The 20,921-nt window shown below is 42.1% G+C and overlaps 1 protein-coding gene across 1 annotated transcript in view; it reads left to right on the top strand.

Moving 5' to 3' along the window:
• reln (reelin) overlaps positions 1–20,921 on the top strand; it is a 178,251-nt gene that overhangs the window by 30,523 nt on the left and 126,807 nt on the right. The window contains exon 4 of the mRNA XM_007890885.2: positions 11,196–11,331. Coding sequence (XP_007889076.2) covers positions 11,196–11,331 — 136 coding nt within the window. The remainder of the gene's footprint in view (positions 1–11,195; positions 11,332–20,921) is intronic.

Below are 20,921 nucleotides of genomic sequence, written 5' to 3'. Positions count from 1 at the left end.
GTGCTTAATGCAGGCAGGAACCTTGCATTTGATACAGCATCTTATCAGGTCTTTGAGGCGTCTCAAAGCGCTTCACAGAATATACTGTAAAGTGAATTAACTGTATATTTTGTGGGGTGAATCGCGGCAGCCAATTGCGCACAGCAGTGTCCCGCAAACGGCTATTTATTTATTTATTGAAGGGATTATTACCTCCGGAAAGTGATCCACCAATAGACTAACAACCGGGTTGCTGGTTACTGCTAGGTAAACAGAGGCGTGTGGAGTAAGGAAACTTGCCCAACGTTTCGCCCTGACCTGGAATCGAGCCAAAGGCCTCTCGCTTGCGTGTCCAGTGCTCTAAGAACTACTTACCACTCTCCACAATTTCTTTATGTCTTGAAAGGAGTGCGCACTCTCTCCCCGGAGTATCACAGCGAGTTGGCAAGAGGCAAGGCTCGGGGATCCCAGAATGCTGTTGAGTGACTGCTGGAGTTTAATAATGTAAAAGCACTCAGTTTGGCATTGTGAGCACTGTCTGGCAAGCTTCCCGTTGCTTGTCCAGCTAGATTGAAATAATTGGAAGTATTTTCACTGGACTGGAATTAAGACTTGAACTCCTGTTCCACATCCACAGCATCAAATTGGTTCTCTGATACGTTGGGTCACCGAAATATTGTATTTCTGCCAACTCAAAGCGGATTGTAAATTTCTCTCTGTGTAGTTAGAGGTCTTCAAAATTCAGAATGATTTTTGTTGTATTGACAGACAGTGGAAGTTTAGGCCGACCGGTCTATACATCGTTAACAAGAGGATAAAATACAGCATATAGTTTGGGACATGACATGTCAAGCGATTGCCAGGATGGTGGAAGGCAAACTAGATGGACCTTTCGCTGAGCAAATTCTTATGTTCAAAAGCTCAGGATTGTCACTGGAAGGGTTAAGGGTAAATCTTCAAGATTACCTTTCGTGCAGAAGCCTATTAGAGTACGGAATGGTTAGCCACAAACCAGTGGTTGTCGAAGCTAAGACCATTAAACCATTTAAAATGCAATTGGATAAATATTTTAAGAGGAGCAGTTTTAAAAGGGTACAGGAATAGAGCAGGGAATTGGGATTAGATTAGATGGCCAGTATAGGCTTGGTGTATTGTATGACCCCTTAATGCTGTTATTCTTAGGATTCCACGGGAAGCCAGGTTCGTGTGTTCGTTCTGGACGATTACTAACACTGACTGAGCAAATGGAACAGATATGATTTCCTCGTATAAGTGACGTAGCAGAATTAACAAGTCCTGGCCAACTGCCCTCCAGATAAAATTGGTCATTCTCTTCATGGTTGTTTGTACTGTATGGCCTCTTAATGGTACATTGCTGCATGCAAATTGGCTGCCTATTTCACCTGCACATACACAGTCACTACACCTTACCGCAAAGCACTTTGAGACATTTCAACGATGTGATAAGGATTTATTATCAAAGGCAAGAATTATTATATTGTATTATTTCAACAGCCACAAGTCAGCTTCTAACGAGGGCGCAGTGTTTGAAGGGTTCTCATTAATCTGTCAGCACAATCATTTCAAAAGAATTCTAGAAGAACTAATGTACACATTTTTAAATCTGGTAGAACCGAATTAACCAGAAAATTGTTTTGCAGTAATATTAATAATAGTAATTATTGATTGTTGGCTCACACACCAGGAGAAACTCCTTTCTTTTTTTAGCAGATTGACGGATTGCTTTCCGGGAGTAATAATCCCTTTAAAAAAAACCATAATAATTTGGTCGCTCAATCCACAACTGTTTGTGGGACACGCCCGTGCGCGATTGGCTGCCGCGTTTCGCTCACAAAATATACAGTCACTACACTTCACGGGATATTCTGTGAAGCGCTTTGAGACGCCTCGAAGACCTGATAAGGCGCTGTATCAAATGCAAGGATTATTAAGATTTGTAAAAAGTGTCGACAGAACAGTTTCTGCTTCATGCAGTTCAGGTGTTAGTGTATTTATTCCTCCCCCACCCCAGTTAGACAACTCTCTACATTATTTCACTGATACCCCACTCCTCTACTCAAAGGCAACAGATCTACTGCATGTCTTACGACCCTCTGTGCCACCATCACTGGCCGTGCCCTCAGCCACTACGCTCCTAACCTCTGAAACTCCTTCCCTCAATCTGCGTCCAATCCGCTCCTGTGCAGCACTCCGAGATGCTATCCTGCATGGAGTGTACTGTATAAATAATAATGATCCTTGCATTTGATATAGCGCCTTATCACATCTTCGAGATGTCTCAAAGCGCTTCACAGAGCATACTGTAAAGTGAATTGACTGTATATTCTTTGGCCGAACATGGCAGCCAATCGCGCACAGCGGTGTCCCACAAACAGTCGTGGATTGAGTGACAATATTATTATTATTTTTTATTTTAATTTTTAATTGCAAATTGTTGTTTCACACATTCATGAGCCAACACAGTGTCACATTTGGGAATGAGGAGCAGTTTCCCAGGCCACAAATGGGACGTTTGCGTCCTTTTTCTGCGACGTATCATGAAAATTCCTGCTCATTCCTTTGAGTAGTTTGCTGTCACTCGTTCCTGTAACTCAAGCGCTCTAGGAACCCAGAGGAAGGGTTTGTTCATCACTGCAGGTGTCTTAAAAGCGTAGAAATGGCAACAAGCTGTTTAAAACCCGTCTGAGAGTATTAATCAAACGCTGATAAATATTACCTGCGATGAAAGATGCACTCAGAAGAGTCTTGGCTTTTATGGGCCTGCTGTGTCCTTACAGGATCAGTTTTGGATTAGCATCAATGATTGATTTTCTTTGAAGTTTGATCAGATTACTTACCACCAGTTTTAACCTGTACCGCTCAATTACAAAAGAAACGGTACATTTAACCACTGAGTTGGTGGGGAATTCTCTTCGATTGCTTCGAAATATCTAAGAATATGTTCTCCACACACACACACACTCACACACACTCACCCACACACATCTACACGTTGTGACTAATTGTGACAGTGATTGTTCTGTGAGAGTGAGCCTAATGAGGTGTAATTGTATAATGAAGCGGAGGATTTAATTTTGCGCTAAAAAAAGCAGAAGTGGGAAACAATTTGGGCCAAAGGGTACAATCTAAAGCACTGGGGTTATAAACGTACTTCAGTAATTAGTGTGATAGCACAATGTGTGTAGAGGATCAATTAGCCTTCAAATAAAAAAGAGTCTCGCCAAGTAAAACTTCACAAAGTTCCAGTTGTATTATTGGGAGGTTTGGAAACACTAAAAAACAAAGTGTTTTGACAGAGCTTTGGGCAGCACTCGTTCCTGCAACTCAAACACTCTGCAGAAGTCCCAAAATTGTAGAAACAGCAATTAACTGTTTAGGAGCTTGTGCACAGTGATGATCAATATCCATTGCATTGACATATGGATTGGTCCCTGTGTGGGCAGGACGCAGACACACCTCTCCCAATGCTGTTCTCAATGGCCGTGTTTGATAAGGTGCGCCCCCCCCCCTTGGAGTGGGTTCAAGCCCCACATCGGGACTTTATGGAGTCCCATAGCTTAGTGGTAAGCATGACTGTTTGTGGGACATTGCTGTGCGCAATTGGCTGCCACGTTTCGCCCACAAAATATCCAGTCAATTCACTTTTCAGTATATTCTGTGAAGCGTGCAGAGATTGCTGTTTCGTACTAATCTCCATCGATGAAACTCAATCTATAATCTTGAGCAAATCACTGAAGAAAGATGCACCTCTGTTACTAACAGGTACTGAAATCCCGAGATGTTGTTAGTGACATGCTATTGTTTAGAGAAGACAGAACTGTCGTTCAGGATAATGAAGGTCACGTTAATTGAAACAACTAGGATTCAGATGCCACTCTTCATAAGGATCTCAGTGAGGTGGATGGCTAAGTGTTTGGTGAGGTTGCTTTCACTCTGCAAACCTAGCTATTGTACTAACATTAATGGTGGACTTCAACATATTCCACGTTGCCCTTACTGCAGTCTCAAGATTCATGATTGGAGAGAATAGCTAATATTGCACTCATTGGGGTCAATGCAACATTACATTGACTGTCAGCCTGGATAAGTGTTGGTAGCACTTCCTGCCTCTGAGTCTGAAGATTGGGAGTTCAAGCCCCATGTCGACTATGAGCTCATAATCTAGGCTGACATTCCCGTGCAGGGCTGGTGGGTTGTTGGAGGTGCCGTGCTTGGATGAGATGTTAAACCCAGGTCCTGACTGTCCATCCAGATGTACGTTAAAGATCCCAAGATACTCTTCAAAAGAGAGGGGATTTTTTCTCTCCTGGTGTCCTGGCTAACGATTCCCCAGGTAAAATTCCTGAGTCACTTTATGGCTATTTGTGGGCCACTGCTGTGTATGAATTGGCTGCTGTGTTTGCCCACAAATACACAGTCACTTCACTCCTTCACAAGTATTTTTTGTTTTTATGGGACCTATTGGTCCGAGCGAGTTTGTGCATCAGTTAGTTTGATTGATGTGAAACAGAGACGTCTCAACACGGTAAGGCACCATATCAAAACATGTGTATCTCTCTCTGAATAATAATAATCCTTGCATTTGATATAGCGCCTTATCATGTCATTGAGGTGTCTCAAAGTGCTTCAAAGCGAATATACTGTAAAGTGAACTGAATGTATATTTTGGGGGCGAAACGCGGTAGCCAATTGCGCACAGCAGTGTCCAACCAACAGTGGTGGATTGAGTGCCCAAATTATTATTATTACATTTTTATTTGGGGGGAAGGGATTATTAGCTCCCCACCCAAAAATAGTGAATACCCTCAACCAATCACCTGAATTTTCAGAACACCATTTAGAAGATCCTGTAATTAAAGCAACAAACCTCCAGCCAAATCATCGAAATACAATGAACTAAAAAGCTAAAAAGGGTTTTAGGCTAAAAAGCGCTCATTCGAATGGTATTCTGACTCAGTCCTGGGGCCATTGACTGCATCACTTTGTGGCTAGTTAATTATAATAACTGCAGCCGGTACACCAAGCTGATGCGTAAGCCTAGAGTGCTTCAGGAAAGGAGCCAACATTCGACCACGAGCACAGGAGCACAAAAGGAGTGCCCTCAAGCACTAACCACTTCAATAGGGAGCAAATAACATTGCAACACAATGCAATGCAAGAGTGCTAAAATTATCAAATGAGTGTCACTTCAGATTGATAATATGGAGCCATTATGCTCATTACCAGACCTGAGCACATACCTGTAATGGTCAAGTCAAAATTATACCATTATATTCAGCCAGTTTAGACCAGTGAGTCGAGATGGGAGTCGAGCCTGATTTCTGTTCTGAAGGTATTTTTCGTACTTGTTAGGAGAAAAGCACGGGTCTTGTTTGTGCATCAGTTAGTTTGATTGATGTGAAACAGACCTGCGTGTGGAAACAGTGGCTGCACCAAGGGGGTGAACAGCCACAGCTCAAACATATTCATTAAATGTTTCACTGGCAGAACTTTGCCAGCCACCGCAGTGTTTCGGAGTAAATGTACTTAATCATTTCCGGGGAAAAAAATAACAGAGTTGACAAGGATTGAAAGCAGCACTGCTAATAATTTCATAAGTGTGTCAAATTAGGGCAATAATGGATGAGCGCTTGCAATCTCTCTGTGAAACGGAGGGGCAGGTCGACTGAAGGACTTCGGCTCTGAGATGGAGTCGTTAAGTTAGAATGGTTGCCTCGCCAGTTAGTGAATGTTAGTTAGTTATTTGGTGCCATCCACGGTACAGAAAAAAAATAAAAATAATAATTTGCCCACTCAATCCACGACTGTTTGTGGGACATAGCTGTGTGAAATTGGCTGCCGTGTTTCGCCCATAAAAGACAGTCAATCCACTTTACAGTATATTCTGTGAAGAGCTTTGAGACTCCATCTCAGAGCCAATCTCAACGACATGATAAATAATAATAATAATCCTTGCATTTGATATAGCACCTTTTCACGTCTTTGAGGCGTCTCAAAGCGCTTCGCAGAATATACTGTAAAGTGAATTGATTGTATAATTTGTCGGCAAAAACGCAAGGATTATTATAGAATACTCCATCACCAAGGTAATTACTGTGATTCCTTGGGAGTTTTTTTGGGGCGGGTGGGAGTTCAGTACTTCCAAGATTAATTTTTGTGAATCTGTTTGATCCTTTGTCTGATGGGCACAGACACTGAAATGCTCTCGCTTTACTATTTACTCAAAAAAGTGGAAGTGGAAACTGCAGTTCAGCTCTTTTCATTAAAGTGCATTTGGTTTCAAACTTTTTGCTGATGTACAGCCTCGCTTCATTGGAGCCCTGATGCGGAAAGTCACTGTGTGGATAGATGGTATAGAGCAAGGTACAGAGTAAAGTAAACAGGGTGTGCAGTTAAATAGAAAGTGCGAGATTACTCTTATCAAATGTTTGGATGTATCAAACCACTTGAACCTTTGGAAGTCGGGACTAAACACCGCTGGGGGTCTGGGCTTTGACCTGTCAATCAGAAGGGTCTGATAGCAATCTTACGGTCGGTTGTACAGCCTGTCAGTAAGGGGTCTGTTTGGTTCTCTAATCAATGAACTCCAACGCAACCCTTTGAGGCTTCCTGTGTTTAACACATAACTGCTCGAATTTCCTACAAGATAACTAACCAATGTTACAATGGGCTTAATAATAATTACTATATTCTTTGCATTTGATATGGTGTCTTATCATGTCTTTGAGATGATTTACTCTACTGACCGTCCAGGTTTCAGATTGTCCAGGATTTGGCTAATTGTTGAATTCAGTCTTATCTTTGAAGCTGGTGTTCTGTTCTTAAAATAGCTTACAGGACGCCGGCTATATTTAAGAATTTGTCCAAATTCTGGATGCTCTGAAATGCTAAGAAAATAAAGTAAATATACAGACCCAGGTGGAATTTTTACTGTATGTATGAAATTCCACTTAGTCTTTGCATGTAAGACCATTTTGTCTTATCATTGAATTTACTACACAAACTAGCAGGTTTGTTCTCTCTGAGACATCTTTCCTGAAGATCAAAGAGCCCGAGCTCGTCTAACCGTTGCTCATAGCTCAGCCCTCTAACACTGGCGATCCTCCTTGCACTGCCTCTTCAGCTGAACCCATTCCAAACATTCTGTGTCTGTCGGAGCAGGAATCACAATCTGCTTGTTAGAAGTAGAATATTGTCTAAACGTTAGTATCAGGAATCCTTCATGGTCCCACAAGAAGATAAATCTTCATAATAACCAGTCCACTTTCCTAACACTGAAGAGGCCTCTCAAGTAGTTGAATTATTTACAGTGTGTCAGATCCACCCCACAGCTCTGAACTCGGGCAGTTTCGAACCAGGACTGATAGGTCTGTTACAACACATGCTCCTGGCAAATCTCTCTTTGATGTTGGTTTGTGGAGGGGTGGACAGTGAATGACAAAGGCTTAATCTGAAATCTGAAATTGTTTTAATAGATAAACTACTTTTTCTAGTTTATCTACTTCTGTTTAGCATTGTTTAGCTGAAACATTTAGAGTTTCACAGAGTTGGAATTATCCAAGATGAGACAGTGACAATGGCAAACAGCAACTTGGGCATTTAACATCTTCCACGCAGGATGAATGCCTTGAAGTGCTTCACAAAGACACCGGGGGTTCCCTGTTTGCATTCAGTACATCAAGCTGTTTCTTTATCCAGACCTTCACAAGATTGGTCTGGATAAAGAAGTTCCTTTGGCCCATCTGACCTTATCTCATCCAGGACACACAAACTACCCCCCTCCCCCAATTACAGCATCAAGCTGCTTCCAGGATCCTGGTTACTCAATTGTTAAATACTCCTGGGTATGGAAGTTCTTCCTGGTGCCTCTCCTCAAACAGCTCTTCTCAAGTCTCTTTCCTGTGATAGTGCCCTCTTGTCCCGTTGCCTTAGAGTTAGTAGTGAACAACAAGACAGCAACAAATTACATTTGTATAGCACCTTTGCTGGACAGTCAGGGATCTGCATCCGAGCTGGTGGTTAGAATCAGGAGAGGTAGAGGGCGGTGGGGTAGGGGAATGAGGGTGACCGGAGGCACGGTCGAAGAGGAGGGACTTGAGACAGGTCTCGAAGGAGGCGAGGGAGAAGGCGAACATGTAGAATGGAATACCCAGGGGGTCATGGAGACAGATTGACTCATTAGATTTCATAAAGGATTTAGATAACAACAGCAAAGAATTTCATTGGGAAGATTGAAAGACATTCTAACCTAATCTTAACCTGCAAGGCAACAACAAGATACTTTTGCCTTAGACTTTAAGATCATACAGAATTGTGGAAAATACTTAAATTCAGTCTAAATTCATAAGGCGGTTCTTTCAAAGAGTTGAGGAAAACCGGCTTGCAAGTGAGGAGTGAATTTTAGAATTTTTTTAACCAACTTAAGATAACTTTTAAGATAAAACACTCTTACAATCTAAGACCGGTGGATTTTTGTGCCTATAGAGTTGCATGGGATTACTGCACCTATTACTTTTCTCTAGATTTACGGAACAACTGGCCAGGTGGCCTTTTCTGGTCCTCCACAGTTCCATTCCAAACTCACTCAACAACTATACTGCTTATTTTTCCGACTGATTATTTTCCTGCTTCCATCCCCCTTTCTTCTCTCTCTCTCCTCTATAATTTCCTCGGTATCTTTGCTGCATATTTGGCTTCCTTCTTGAGCAGGTTCTCCAGTAATGTTTGCTCACGTAAACCGTTCATTACACTTTTGTTCATTCGAGCAAAACACTCAGAGAAATGCAATGATCCCGAATCCATTTGAAGTTGGTGTATCCTGCTGTGGTTCAACTCGAGCCACCCGAGTAATAATAATACAATAATGTAATAATAATCCTTGCATTTTGGTTTAGCATCTTATCATGTCGTGGCGACGTCTCAAAGCACTTCACAGAATATATTATAAAGCGGATGTATTTTGTATTTTGCTCACAAATGTATTTTGTAAGCAAAATGTGGCAGCCAATTGCGCACAGCAGTGTCCCACAAACAGTCATATTGTATATGATGTTATATTGAGTGACCAAATTATAATTTTTTTTGAAGGGATTATTATCCCTGTAAAGCGATCTGCCAATCGACTTAACAACTGGGTTCCCACTTACTGCTGGGTAAACAGAGGGTGTGTGGTGTAAGGAAACTTGTCTAATTCCCCACCCGGTCCTCTCGCTTGCGAGGCAAGTGCTCTAACCAATACACTGCAGGACTATGTTACATAACAGAAGCCTGAAAATTCAACCCAGTCTTAGGTTGTAAGACTGTGTTGCCATATAATCCATAAAACTGCACAGAATTGTGAAAAATTTCTTAGGTTAGGTCTTAATTTGGTAATCTGTTCCTTTTAGTAACTGCGGAAAAGCAATTTCAATTTTCCGCAGTTGTCCACAGTGGCACTTATAAACACATAAACATATGGATGACATACAAACTATTTTTAAAATCTGATATTTAGACACTTTCTTGGAATGTCAAACCGCACACTGCACTTCATTCAAAAGCAGCAGTGAGACCGAAGCATATGGTGACATCTTGTTAAGCGTGGAAACAATTTTTTGGCTGTTTCAAGTAACAGTTCTGAGACTGGAACATTTTCTACAAGACATCTGTCTGTCTCAGAGGCAAGTGCAGTATTGTGTCGGTTTGGCTAGGTAGTAAAACTCTCGCCTGTGGGTCAGAAGGTTACTTATAATTTCGATTTCCACATCAGGATTTAAGATCATATTAAGTGCTGATAGTGCTATCCTTCAGATGTTACATTGAGGTCTTGTATGGTTCAGGTAGACGCTAAAACAATATTTTGATAGACTCGGATTTTTAATTGACTTTGGACCCACAAAATGTACAGTCAATTCAGTTTTCAGTTTACGTCCTCGAGACGTCTCGAAGCCCTTTACAGTGAAGTGCTTTGAGACGTTTCGAAGACGTGATAAGGTGTTATATAAAATGCAAGGATTATTATTATGACATTCTCTGAGAGACCAACACTAACAACAATACCTCTAACTTGTGTGTCAGCCTGGCACAGCGGTATAGCACTCTGGCCTCTGAGTTCAGAAGGTTGTGGGTTCAAGCCCCAAGTCGGGGCTTGGAATCCCACAATCTAAGATGACACACGGTGAGTGGGTTGAATTGTCGGAAGTGCCGTCCTTCGGATAAGTCGTTAAACCAAGGTGCCGTCTGCCTTTTCAGGTAGACATTAAGGATCCCATGTATTTAAAAAAAAGGGAGATTCTCCCAGCGATTGGCCAACAATTCTACAAATAATATTGTTTCACTCACTCCATGGCTGTTTGTGGTTAGGTCTTAATTGATGTGTGCAAACTGGCTGGCGTGTTCTCTCACAAAATCCACAGTCAATCCACTTTATAGTATATGCTGTGATATGCTTCGATACATCTCGATGACATCTCGTCTCGAGTGCTAGATTATTATTATTAATATCTGTGTAAGTAACTTTTAGTAAGCGTTGCTGAAACATTAATAATTCATGTCCATGTATAACAGTAACCACAAAACTGTTCAATTAATAGAACAAGAGTCATCTACCATGCTGTCAAATCTCATGCAATTATAATTGCTTTATTGATGAACACCCATGATCCGGAAAATATGGCAGTTAACACATCTGGTAGGAACGTTCTTCACCACTGAGCCAGCCACCATGCACTGTGTTAGGAACCTTGCCCACTCATGCTTGTACACTGTGACCTAGTAAGCGAGTAGATTTACACCACATAATCCTAAGAGTCCTGTAGCTTAGTGGTTAGATCACTCGCCTCATAAGTGAGAGGACCTGGGTTCAGATTCCCGGGCAGGGTGAAAACTTCGGCAAGTTTCCTTAGTCCACACGCCTCTGTTTACCTAGCAGTAAGTAGGAACCCGGTTGTTAGTCGATTGCGGATCGCTTTTCTGGGGTCAATAATCCATTCCAAAAACAAATAAATAATAATATTTTGGTCACTCAATCCACGACTGTTTGTTGGACGCTGCTGTGCGGAATCGGCTGCTGGGTTTCTCCCACAAACATATGCACTTTACGGTCTATTCTGTGATGCTCTTTGAGAATCCCCATATTAAGGTTATGAACACCAATGAACTATGTTATCTTTCCGCTGTGTTTGACATCCGTTCTGTGTTTTTCTTTTTTTTTCCAGGGTTCATGTCCGACAAGCCTTTCGGATCTCAGTTCATGTGCAGTGTGGTGGCTTCCCACGTCAGCCACCTCCCGCAGACCAACCTCAGCTTTGTGTGGATCGCTCCGCCCGCAGGCACAGGCTGCGTCAACTTCATGTGAGTAAAGCGTACCCTGGGCGCGGTCGAAGAGAAAGGTCTTCAGGTGTGATCTGAAGATGGGGAAGGAAGGGGCAAGACAGAGGGATAGATGAAGAGTGTTCCCAGAGTTTCGGGGTGCAGTGGCTGAAAGCGCAGCCACTACCTGGGTTCGAAGTGAGATGCTAGAACATAAGGTCCTTTTGTGGTAGTGTTGCACAATATCACATGGTTATGAGGGTAGAGAGTGGGGCAGGGCGGGGTGGATGTGTGGTGGGCGGGACAGTCTAGTTGGGCCGATTGGCCTTATCGGTTCAGAGGTGTAGTTCTGTGTTGTAGTGTATCACTGTAGCATCTTATACACCACCTCACGGTCCCGTCAAGAAGAAGACTCATTGAGCAGCCTGTGCCCACAATGACAGCATGTTCCAGCAGAGAAGCAGATTCAGTGCTGGTATTTTATCCCCACGAGCCAATTTAAACCCACACCTCTTTCGCCCCCTCTCCCACCTTTACCTTTTATTATTCCTCTTCCAGCATCTATCTAAATCCCTTTTAAAATAACCTACGGACTCTGCTTCAACTCTGCACTATTCCACATTCCAACGCACCCTCTCTGGATTGACTTTTTGTTTTCTGACCACCCTTTTGAACGTGAAAAGCAAACGAGAGAAAATGCGTAGATGTATCAGTTGAACCACTTTAATGAATTTGCATTATTTTGCCCGCAAAATACAGTCGGTTCACTTTACAGTATATTCTGTGAAGGGCTTTGAAGCATCTCAACGACATGATAAGGCGACATATCAAATACAAGGATTATTATTATTATTATCAACTGCAAACATCCTTCCCTCTAATTCTTTTCTCATTATACGAACAAGCTGCAGGGCTGGGCTGATAAACATACACTGGTGCGTATTGTCTAATGCACTGAAGCAATTGCTGGTGTTGTTTGAACCTAATCCTCACTAACAGCATCGTAACTATTGTGTTGTTCTGCAAAGCTGTTTGTCACCCTTTTACGGCCCTCACGATAGCTTTCTATTACACGATAACTGAACCGATTCAAACGCTGGTTTAATTAACAGCTTATTTTCGGGATTCTAAGTTATCCTCAGAGAGGTTATTGCTACAGTGAGAGGAGCGTAATGATAAACCTATAGAGTATAGCAGCGCTCCAGTGGCCGCTAATATAGAGCCCATTAAAAAGGCAAACAAAGCCTCTGCAAATGTGTGCAATCCTGTAGCAAAATCCCCGTTGTGAGGAGTGAGAGCTGGTTTGACTGCACGTGTGAGTAGCACAGTGTGCCAGCTGGTTCCCAACCTTAAAAGTAAAAGCCAGAATCACGTGTGAAAGTTACATAACAGCAACGACGGCAAACCTCACAAAAGTTGTATCAATTGGGACCATACCTTTAATATGACTTGTGCAAAGTTTGAGTTACGTCAAACCCGCGTAGATTAAAACCTCTTGAACGGGTGTGCGACTTAGGCGATTATCCGATTTATGCAGATCAACAACAACACATGACATTTGTATAGCGCCTTTCACGTCAGGAGGATCATAAGATCAGACTTGCGCGAGCATTACTGTACTTGGATTTACATAGCGTCCTTCATGAGAGGTAGCGTCTTGGAGCACTTAACAACGGCATAGTTTGCCACTGAGGCAGGGGAGAAAGGGGAGGTGACCATAGACTGTAGGTTTAAAAGGACGGTGGATGGATATTTGGAAAGTAACCGTATTAAGGATTATGGAAAAGGTGAGGAAATGAGATGAAAAGAACTATCATGATCTTAATACAATTATGGAACAGAACTAATGGGCTGAATGTCCTCCTCCTGTTCCTAACACAGAAAAGTTTTCCAAAGACTTTTGCATGAAGACAGCGTCTCCTCAACGAACATCTCAGCAAGAATTAACGGCCCCAAAGGTGTTGTGTGGGCTTTCTGAACTCCTCACTGATCTGTCCTCGTTCTGCGTTGCTTGGCATTCACGAGCGTTAGCTCGAGAACATCAGTGAAAAGAGGCGTTGCTCTACCCTGAATGCTTCCTGTGAAAGCAGTGTGTTTCTTCGGCAGCGACATGCTTTCTTCACTCCGTTTGAGGAAGGGTAGAGAAGTGGGAGGTGATCAGGCTGTTAAGGAAGGTGCAAAAAAGGCACGTTGCACAGCAGAACACAGTGAATTGATCTGAAATAGTGGGACATATATTAAAGAGACAACGCGATGCCTACATGCAGGATAAGGGAATAGAAGAATAAAGGAGAGGAGAATACAAGGAGTGGGGGCTCGTGTGGAGTATAAACAATGGACTAGTTGGACCAAATAGTTTGTCTCTATGCGTTTAGAGGAATAATCCATGACCATAATTAGACAAGCTGGGGCTCTCCAGTCTTAAGAGAAGATGACTCGGGGGATATCTGATAGAGCGATACAATATTTTAAATGGGATTGAAAAAATAAACCCAGAACAATAACTTAGAATGTATTAAACAGTAGGACAAGAGGACATAGGTGTAGAGTTGTAAAGGGCAATTTCAGGACAGGTACCAGGAAGTTTTTCTTTTCACAGAGGGTAATCAGTGACTGGAACTAGTTGTTAGGAAGGATGGTAGAGATCAGGACACTAGACTCATTTAAAAAGCAGCTTGATGCCGTGATTAGGGGATGGTAGGGTGGGTGTGCTGGAGGGATGAGATCGGATGGACCAAAGGCACTGCTTCATCCAGATCAATCTTGTGATCTTGTATTATTATGTAGTTCAGGCTGATTTTTGCAACCAGTTTGAGACTAATGTCCCGAGTAATCAAAGATCACAGAGACAAGAGGAGTGGTACATCACCAAAACAGTTCCCTTTCCAACATCTTTCCCCCCCGTACTCCACACGGCTCTGTTTACCTAGCAGTAATTAGGGACCTGGTTGTTAGTCGATTGGTTGGCGAATTACTTTTCCAGGGGTGACAATCTCTTAAACAAAAGTCCATTGTTCACTTCAATCCACGACTGTTTGTGGGACACTGCTGTGTGCAATTGGCTGCCAGGTTTCGTCCATGAGGTACACAGTCATTCACTTTACAGTGTATGCTGTGAAGCGCTTGGAGATGTCTAGAAGATGTGGTAAGGCGCCATATCAAATGCAAGAATTATTAAGGATTATTATTATTACTCTTAAGGTGAGATGCGTATGGAAACAGACAAATAATGTCCTGGTCAGTATCACTTCGTCCAGTAAACCTGTTCCAGTTATTGATTACAATTCAGATGTGGGAGCTACCCTCACCATCTCGGGTGAAATCACCAGCACATTCCTTACAACCATAGAAAGTTACAGCACAGAAGAAGACCTTTCGGCCTATCATGTCTGTGCTGGCTCCCTCAAGAACGATCCTTTCAGTCCCATTTACCAACCCTCTCCCCATAACAACAACAACAAATTACATTTGTACATCACCTTTCCTGTCAGGAGATGTATACTCCTGTAACTGACTATTTTTAAGTGTCTAGTTCCCTCTTGAAGGCCAGTACAGATTCTACCTTAACCACCGCTCCCCATAGGGAACTACGTATTCTAACCAATCTGTGTGTGAAAAAATTCCTCTTAACCACCCCATTTGCTCCTTTGCTAACTATCTAAAATTGATGGCCTGAGTTACTGACTCATCGTCTAGTGGAAACAATATCTCCCTATTGACTCTTATCAAAGCCCTCAATAATTTTAAAGACCTCGATCAGGTCATCCCCTCAACATAATGATAATAATAATCCTTGTATTTAATATAGTGCCCTATCATGTCTCCAAGGGCTTCACAGAATATTTTGTAAATATTTTGTATTGGATTGACTGTATTTTGTGGGCAAAGTGTGGCAGCCAATTGCGCACAGCAGTGTCCATAAAAGAAGTTGAGTCATAAGAATTTGCTAGTCAATAGAAGACCAAGGTCAATCCAGTTTGCCTTCCAGAATCCTGTCATATCCCGAATTATACGCTGTATTCTGAGGTATTATTTCCTAACAGAAATCTATCTAATTTGTGATATCGAGGGACCAAATTTCTTTGTTCCAGTGGAGAAAGTACCAGTTTCTCCTTTCTCCAAGAGAACCAAGCCAAGAGCTAAATCTGGGGCGTTCCTAGTCTGTGCAGAGCTCAGTAACAAACCAGAAGATCCATTCACCCGTTGAGCTCTTGCAGACGTAATGTCATATAAACGTCTGCCTGACGAGGAATGGAAGGCTGTCTAATCCTCAAAGGTTTATGATTTAGTGCTCTTTTTGAAGCTAATTAAAGTTCAGCCATAATTTTACCTCATCAAAAAGAAAAAGCAATTATAAAGGATTTTTTTTACCAGTGCGTGTGAGGGTGCTTTCCTACTCGCGAATCCGGTTTAAGTTGGAAGCCCTGTTGTTAAATGATAAAGTGGTGTTATTAAGGATAATAATAATATAAGCGGCGGATGCAGACGGATTAGGCAAATTTCAAGCCTGGAGTTAGAAATGAATTAAAATGGAAATGATAGAACGATGTGATGGACGTGGAACTGGGTCGGAGACACAGGACGATGGGGATCCGTCTCCAGATTAAGGAGGGATGGACTGGAGCCGATGAACATCCTTTCACTGTTTCACTATTTGATCTTCTCCTCAGGTCCTAATGAGGTATTATACTTTCTCTTCCTGCAATCCGCCCATGTGCTGTGATAGCAACAGGGAAAGACATGGAGAAAGCAGTCATCTGAAATCCATCTGATGAATGAATAAGACCTGACTCAAAGCAGCAACTGACACTTTGCCCTTTGAGGCCCGATATTGAGTAACTGCTGCTTCTAAACGATAGAGGTGTTGGTTTAAAGTCCCTAAATTCCCTAAATATGATTAATAACTTCTGACTTTGGTCCTTTAGCATCAGGTAAATAGCAGGAGCGGGAAACTTACCCCAACGTCAGCCCACTTCTGTTGAGTTAAACGAATGGCGACTTTAACGTTGAATTGGCGCAAAGTGCTTTACAGGGGAATTGCTGTCAAGTGTATCTGCGGGCAATCAATTTGAGCACAGCCCAGGGGCCCACGAACGATGAGGTCAATGGTGAATTTATTTGGGGAATAGTTGGCTAGGACGATTAAATACTCGGAACGGAGTGCACTTTCCCCAACCTTAGTCCTTCAATGTTGGGGTAGATACTAGTAATGGGGTGTACTTATCCCAACACCAGTTGAAAAAGTCCAGTGATACCCACAAAGAATCACAAATGTGCCACAGTTAAACAGAATTACATAGAACATTACAGCACAGTAACAATCAGTCCAGCTCGCCCGCCTGATCCCCTCTCCAATATCCCTCTGTTCTCTGACAGCACTATCATCTTTGGGTCACAAGGTTGTGGGTTAGTAACATAAGAAGACAGGAGGACACCATTCGGTTCATTGAACCTGTTCCACTAGTTTATTGGATCTTGTCAGATCCTTTCAATCCCAATGCCTTTCAATTCCCAGAGCACTGAATAGTGGGAACAAAACGATCCTCAAACAAATTTCTTTCACGGTCATGTGAATTGACGCTGAAGTGGGTCCGTGTGGTATCATTCATGTACGTTGCTTCTCTGCCGTTAAGCAGAACAATAAGGTTTGTTGACCATTTTCCTGCAGATGGTCCACATTGACACCCAGTTCTCAAATTCTGCACCAGAATGTTTACTGCTGCTTGTTTTTTTTCTTAATCCCTCCAGTAAATCAGCGGAGAGCATTGTTACGTAGAATTAAGAGACTGTGCGTGATCTATTGCAGATCTTTTGCACTTATAATCCATGATGGAAACCATGTATTGATTGAAATCTAAGCAGCTTTCAATCTATGAGCTGACCACTCACTGGGGGACAGGGAATCATCCCAATCAGCTTCTGTTAGCCCTGCAAGGCAAAGCCCTAATGAGTAGGGTGGTCCGAGCTGGACAAGCAGTGGGAAAGCTTATCAGACAGTGCTCTCGATGGCAAACTATGCAGTTTTAGCTGGTAAGAGGCCAGCAGTTACCCAACGTACACTTTAGGATCCCCAAACCTTGGCTCTTGCCAACCTGCGCCTATATACTTTGTGGAATTAGGTCAACAGGATGCATCCCTCCAGGGAGAGAGTGCTCATTCCATTCCAACATCCAACAATCTATCTCTGGGATTTCCATGTGTAGGTGGGATGCAGGGAATTCTCAGCTTGGTTTGGATTCTCTTAAGCACGGTGATGGGTTTCCGCACGTGTTAGACACCCGGCTGATCAAAAAAAGCAAGAGCATCTCTTAGGCCAATGACAGATTTCCTACCAGTGCTAATTGAGTGGTCACTAATTCAACCAGAAAGCATTAACGTCTCTTCAAGTGTTTTTTCCTTGCAATGATGTTGCAATACCTGCTGCATTGTGACAGGATTGCAGATTCTTAGTGTGTTATTTTTGTGAAGTGCTGTGCACAATATGAGAACAATTAAGAAGCGTAGAATTTGTGTCATTTCAAATCTCAAGGCGGGAAAGGGACCTATGCTTTTTAATGGGACTGTGAGGTTTCATTATAGTGTGAGCATATTTATGAATCCTACAACTCACTTAAATATTAACAGCAATTCCCTCTGGCCTGGGGATTTGAGAGCCACATATGACATCTCAATAATTAAAGTGTGCAGTTTGACTGAACTTTATTGCACCATTTTGTGTACTATGTTAATCTTATTATAATAATAATAATCCTTGCATTTGATATAGCGCCTTATCACGCCGTTGAGATGTCTCAAAGTGCTTCACTGTAAAGTGCAGTGACTGTATTAAATCTTGGTCATTTCACAGAGCGACAGACATGCACTTGTATTATCACATTTTTTGGTAATGTTTGATTTTTGAAAAAGTGCTGCTTACAGCGGAGAAACATTTTGAGGGTTTGTTTAGCTCCACTTACCGCCTGGAGTCTGAATGCCGAAAGTCCTTTAAGGAATAGGAAATAACATTATGGGATATAGTACATAGGTAGTTTGTGACATATGTGCATAAGATCGCCAGGAAGGTGGAAGGCGAATTAGATGGGCCTTGGTCTGTTTACCGTCTAGGGTTTCTTGTGTTCTTATGTTTTCTAACTCCACTTTCTATTATCTAACATCTCCGGGTTAACTGGCATCCAGCTAAAGCAGCTTCCACTGTCTATATAATATGATCAATCAATTCGCGACTGTTTGTGGGACACTGCTCTGCGTTTCACCTACAAAATCTGCAGTCAATTCATTTTACAGCATATTCTGTGAAGCGCTTTGAGACGTCTCAACGACGTGATAAGACGCTATATCAAGTGCAAGGATTATTATTATTATCTACAAGACTGCATTGTAAGTAAGCGCTGAGCACTATTAAAAAGTACTGTGGAAGAGAATCTCAGCGCGAGCTTAAAAAGAAGCCTGAGTAGTTTTACTTTTTGTCACTTGTTCTATCCTTGCCCAACCTTACACTGCCCGATTCAGTGGTTGCTTCTCTGTAGGTGTCGATTCCCTTTTAAGGTAAACTTTGATTAACCCAGCAGATTCCTACTGTGTATTGCTGTGGAGATCTGTGCTGCTCAGTGCAATAATAAGGATCATTTTTTTCTTTGAAGTGTATAGTTTCACGGCCCACACTGTGATCATTAGCATTGCTAAGCCCTTAATTGTTCATTTATATGCCAGAGTTTAGCCAATATATAAATAGCCACTTTCTCTAACCATTCCTAACCTAATCATATTATTGGGGATTATAAAAACAGATCCCCCACCCCCCCACCTACTCAATCATTTTTCTGGTGCTGAATCATTCTATTCTCGACCTCTCCCTCTGAGTCATAGAATCATACAAATTTACAGCACAGAAGGAGGCCATTCGGCCCTTCTTTGTTGGGCTGTCCACACAAGCGAGGAGAGTCAGGTTTGATTTCTGGGCAGTGAGAAAACATAGGCAAGTTTCCTTACTCCACACACCTCTGTTTACCGAGCAGTAATTAGGAACCTGGTTGTTAGTCGTTTGACAAATTGCATTCCAGGGGTAATAATCTCTTTAAAATAGCTAAATAATAATAATTTGGTCACTCAATCCACGACTGTTTGTGAGACACTGCTGTGCGCAATTTGCTCCTGCGTTTCACCCACAAAATATACAATCAATTCAGTTTACAGTATGCTGTGAAGTGCTTTGAACGTCTCAACGACTATCAAATGCAAGCATTATTATTATTATTCATCTCTGCTCATTAAGTAAAGGCTTTCATCCCTGATATCAGCCATGACCATCACCTTTGTACCCTCTCAGTGGCTTTGCTAACCTTCCCACCAGAACTGAGCACAATGCAGTACTGTGTCTTAACCAAATGATTTGTGGTGGATTAGTATTACCTCTTTGCTTTGAACTCTATGCTACTATTTATAAAACATTTACAGCCTTTACAGTTTTGTCAACTTGCCCTCCCACTTTTAAAATAAATAATTCTAAATAAGCCTTCCACTTAATACAGTGCCTTTCATGTCCGCAGATAGGTTCAAAGCGCTTCACAGGATATACTGTAAAGTGTACTGAGTGTGTACTTTTTTGGCAAACACAGCAGCCAATTTGAGCACTACAACGTCCTCAAAAATGTGCATACGTTAATCCCTAGGTCTCTCTGCTCTAAGGTTTTACCTTTTCATATATATTTCCTCACCTTATTCTCCCTCTCAAAATTTATCACCTACAAAGTGGGCTTCAGATGATTGTGCAACAGTGTAGGAAGATACTGTTTGGTTGGAATCTTCAGTAGATACCTCTGCGAGCGGTCGGATGTGATTTATAGAGATTAGCTGCTTTTGAACTGAAAGCATTAAAATAATGTCAGATAATGCCCTTTTAGCGACCATTTCAAAAGAGTTCAGCAGCCAACCCTCCCTCTCTCTCTGAGCTAAAAGGATCCTGAATATGATTGTGTTTTTTGGTAACAAATGTTGGAATTCATCAAAATCCCCTTGGGGGTTTCAGTTCAGTTTGCCAGTCTGCCTCCTGTGTATGTGTCTTAAGTAATCACGTCCATTGTTTGAAGGAGATAAGCTATCAGAGGTACCACAGCAATTACATTTGCTTTCAAAAATATTGAAAAAAAATCACTCAACAACTTTTGAAAGAGAGAAGCTTTTTCTGTTTCTTTTTTTTTGGACCAATTTTCTCCCGGCTCTTTCGTCCTCCCCTCCGTCCTCTCTTCTCCTGGAAATATAGTCAATTCACTTTACAGTATATGCTGTGGAGCTCTTTGAGACGTCTCAACGAAGTGACAAGGCGTTATATCAAATGCAGGGATTATTGTAACTTTGACACGCGTGAGCCTTCCAGCAGGAGACTCTGGTTAAAAATCCCGAATGGGAACATCTCCAGGCAAATTGTGGTGATCCAACAGCTGCCCCCAACCAGCCCATGGAATACTGAATGTGTTTCCCTGTGTCCTTTAACTCCTTAGTTTTCCAGGTTTGTACCAGTGCTTGACGTGGCCTTTACCTGACATTCACTCAGCTACCATGTATACAGGGTTCAGTAACACAGGGAAGCTTCCTCTGACAATATCGGTAGAATTTGCCGTGTGCTAGAATTTAAT

This window comes from Callorhinchus milii, unplaced genomic scaffold, assembly GCF_018977255.1.
Source record: "Callorhinchus milii isolate IMCB2004 unplaced genomic scaffold, IMCB_Cmil_1.0 Scaffold5, whole genome shotgun sequence".
Classification (NCBI taxonomy): Eukaryota; Metazoa; Chordata; class Chondrichthyes; order Chimaeriformes; family Callorhinchidae; genus Callorhinchus; species Callorhinchus milii.
The sequence above is the reverse complement of the archived record's forward strand: the minus strand, read 5'-3'. Positions and strand labels throughout refer to the sequence as shown.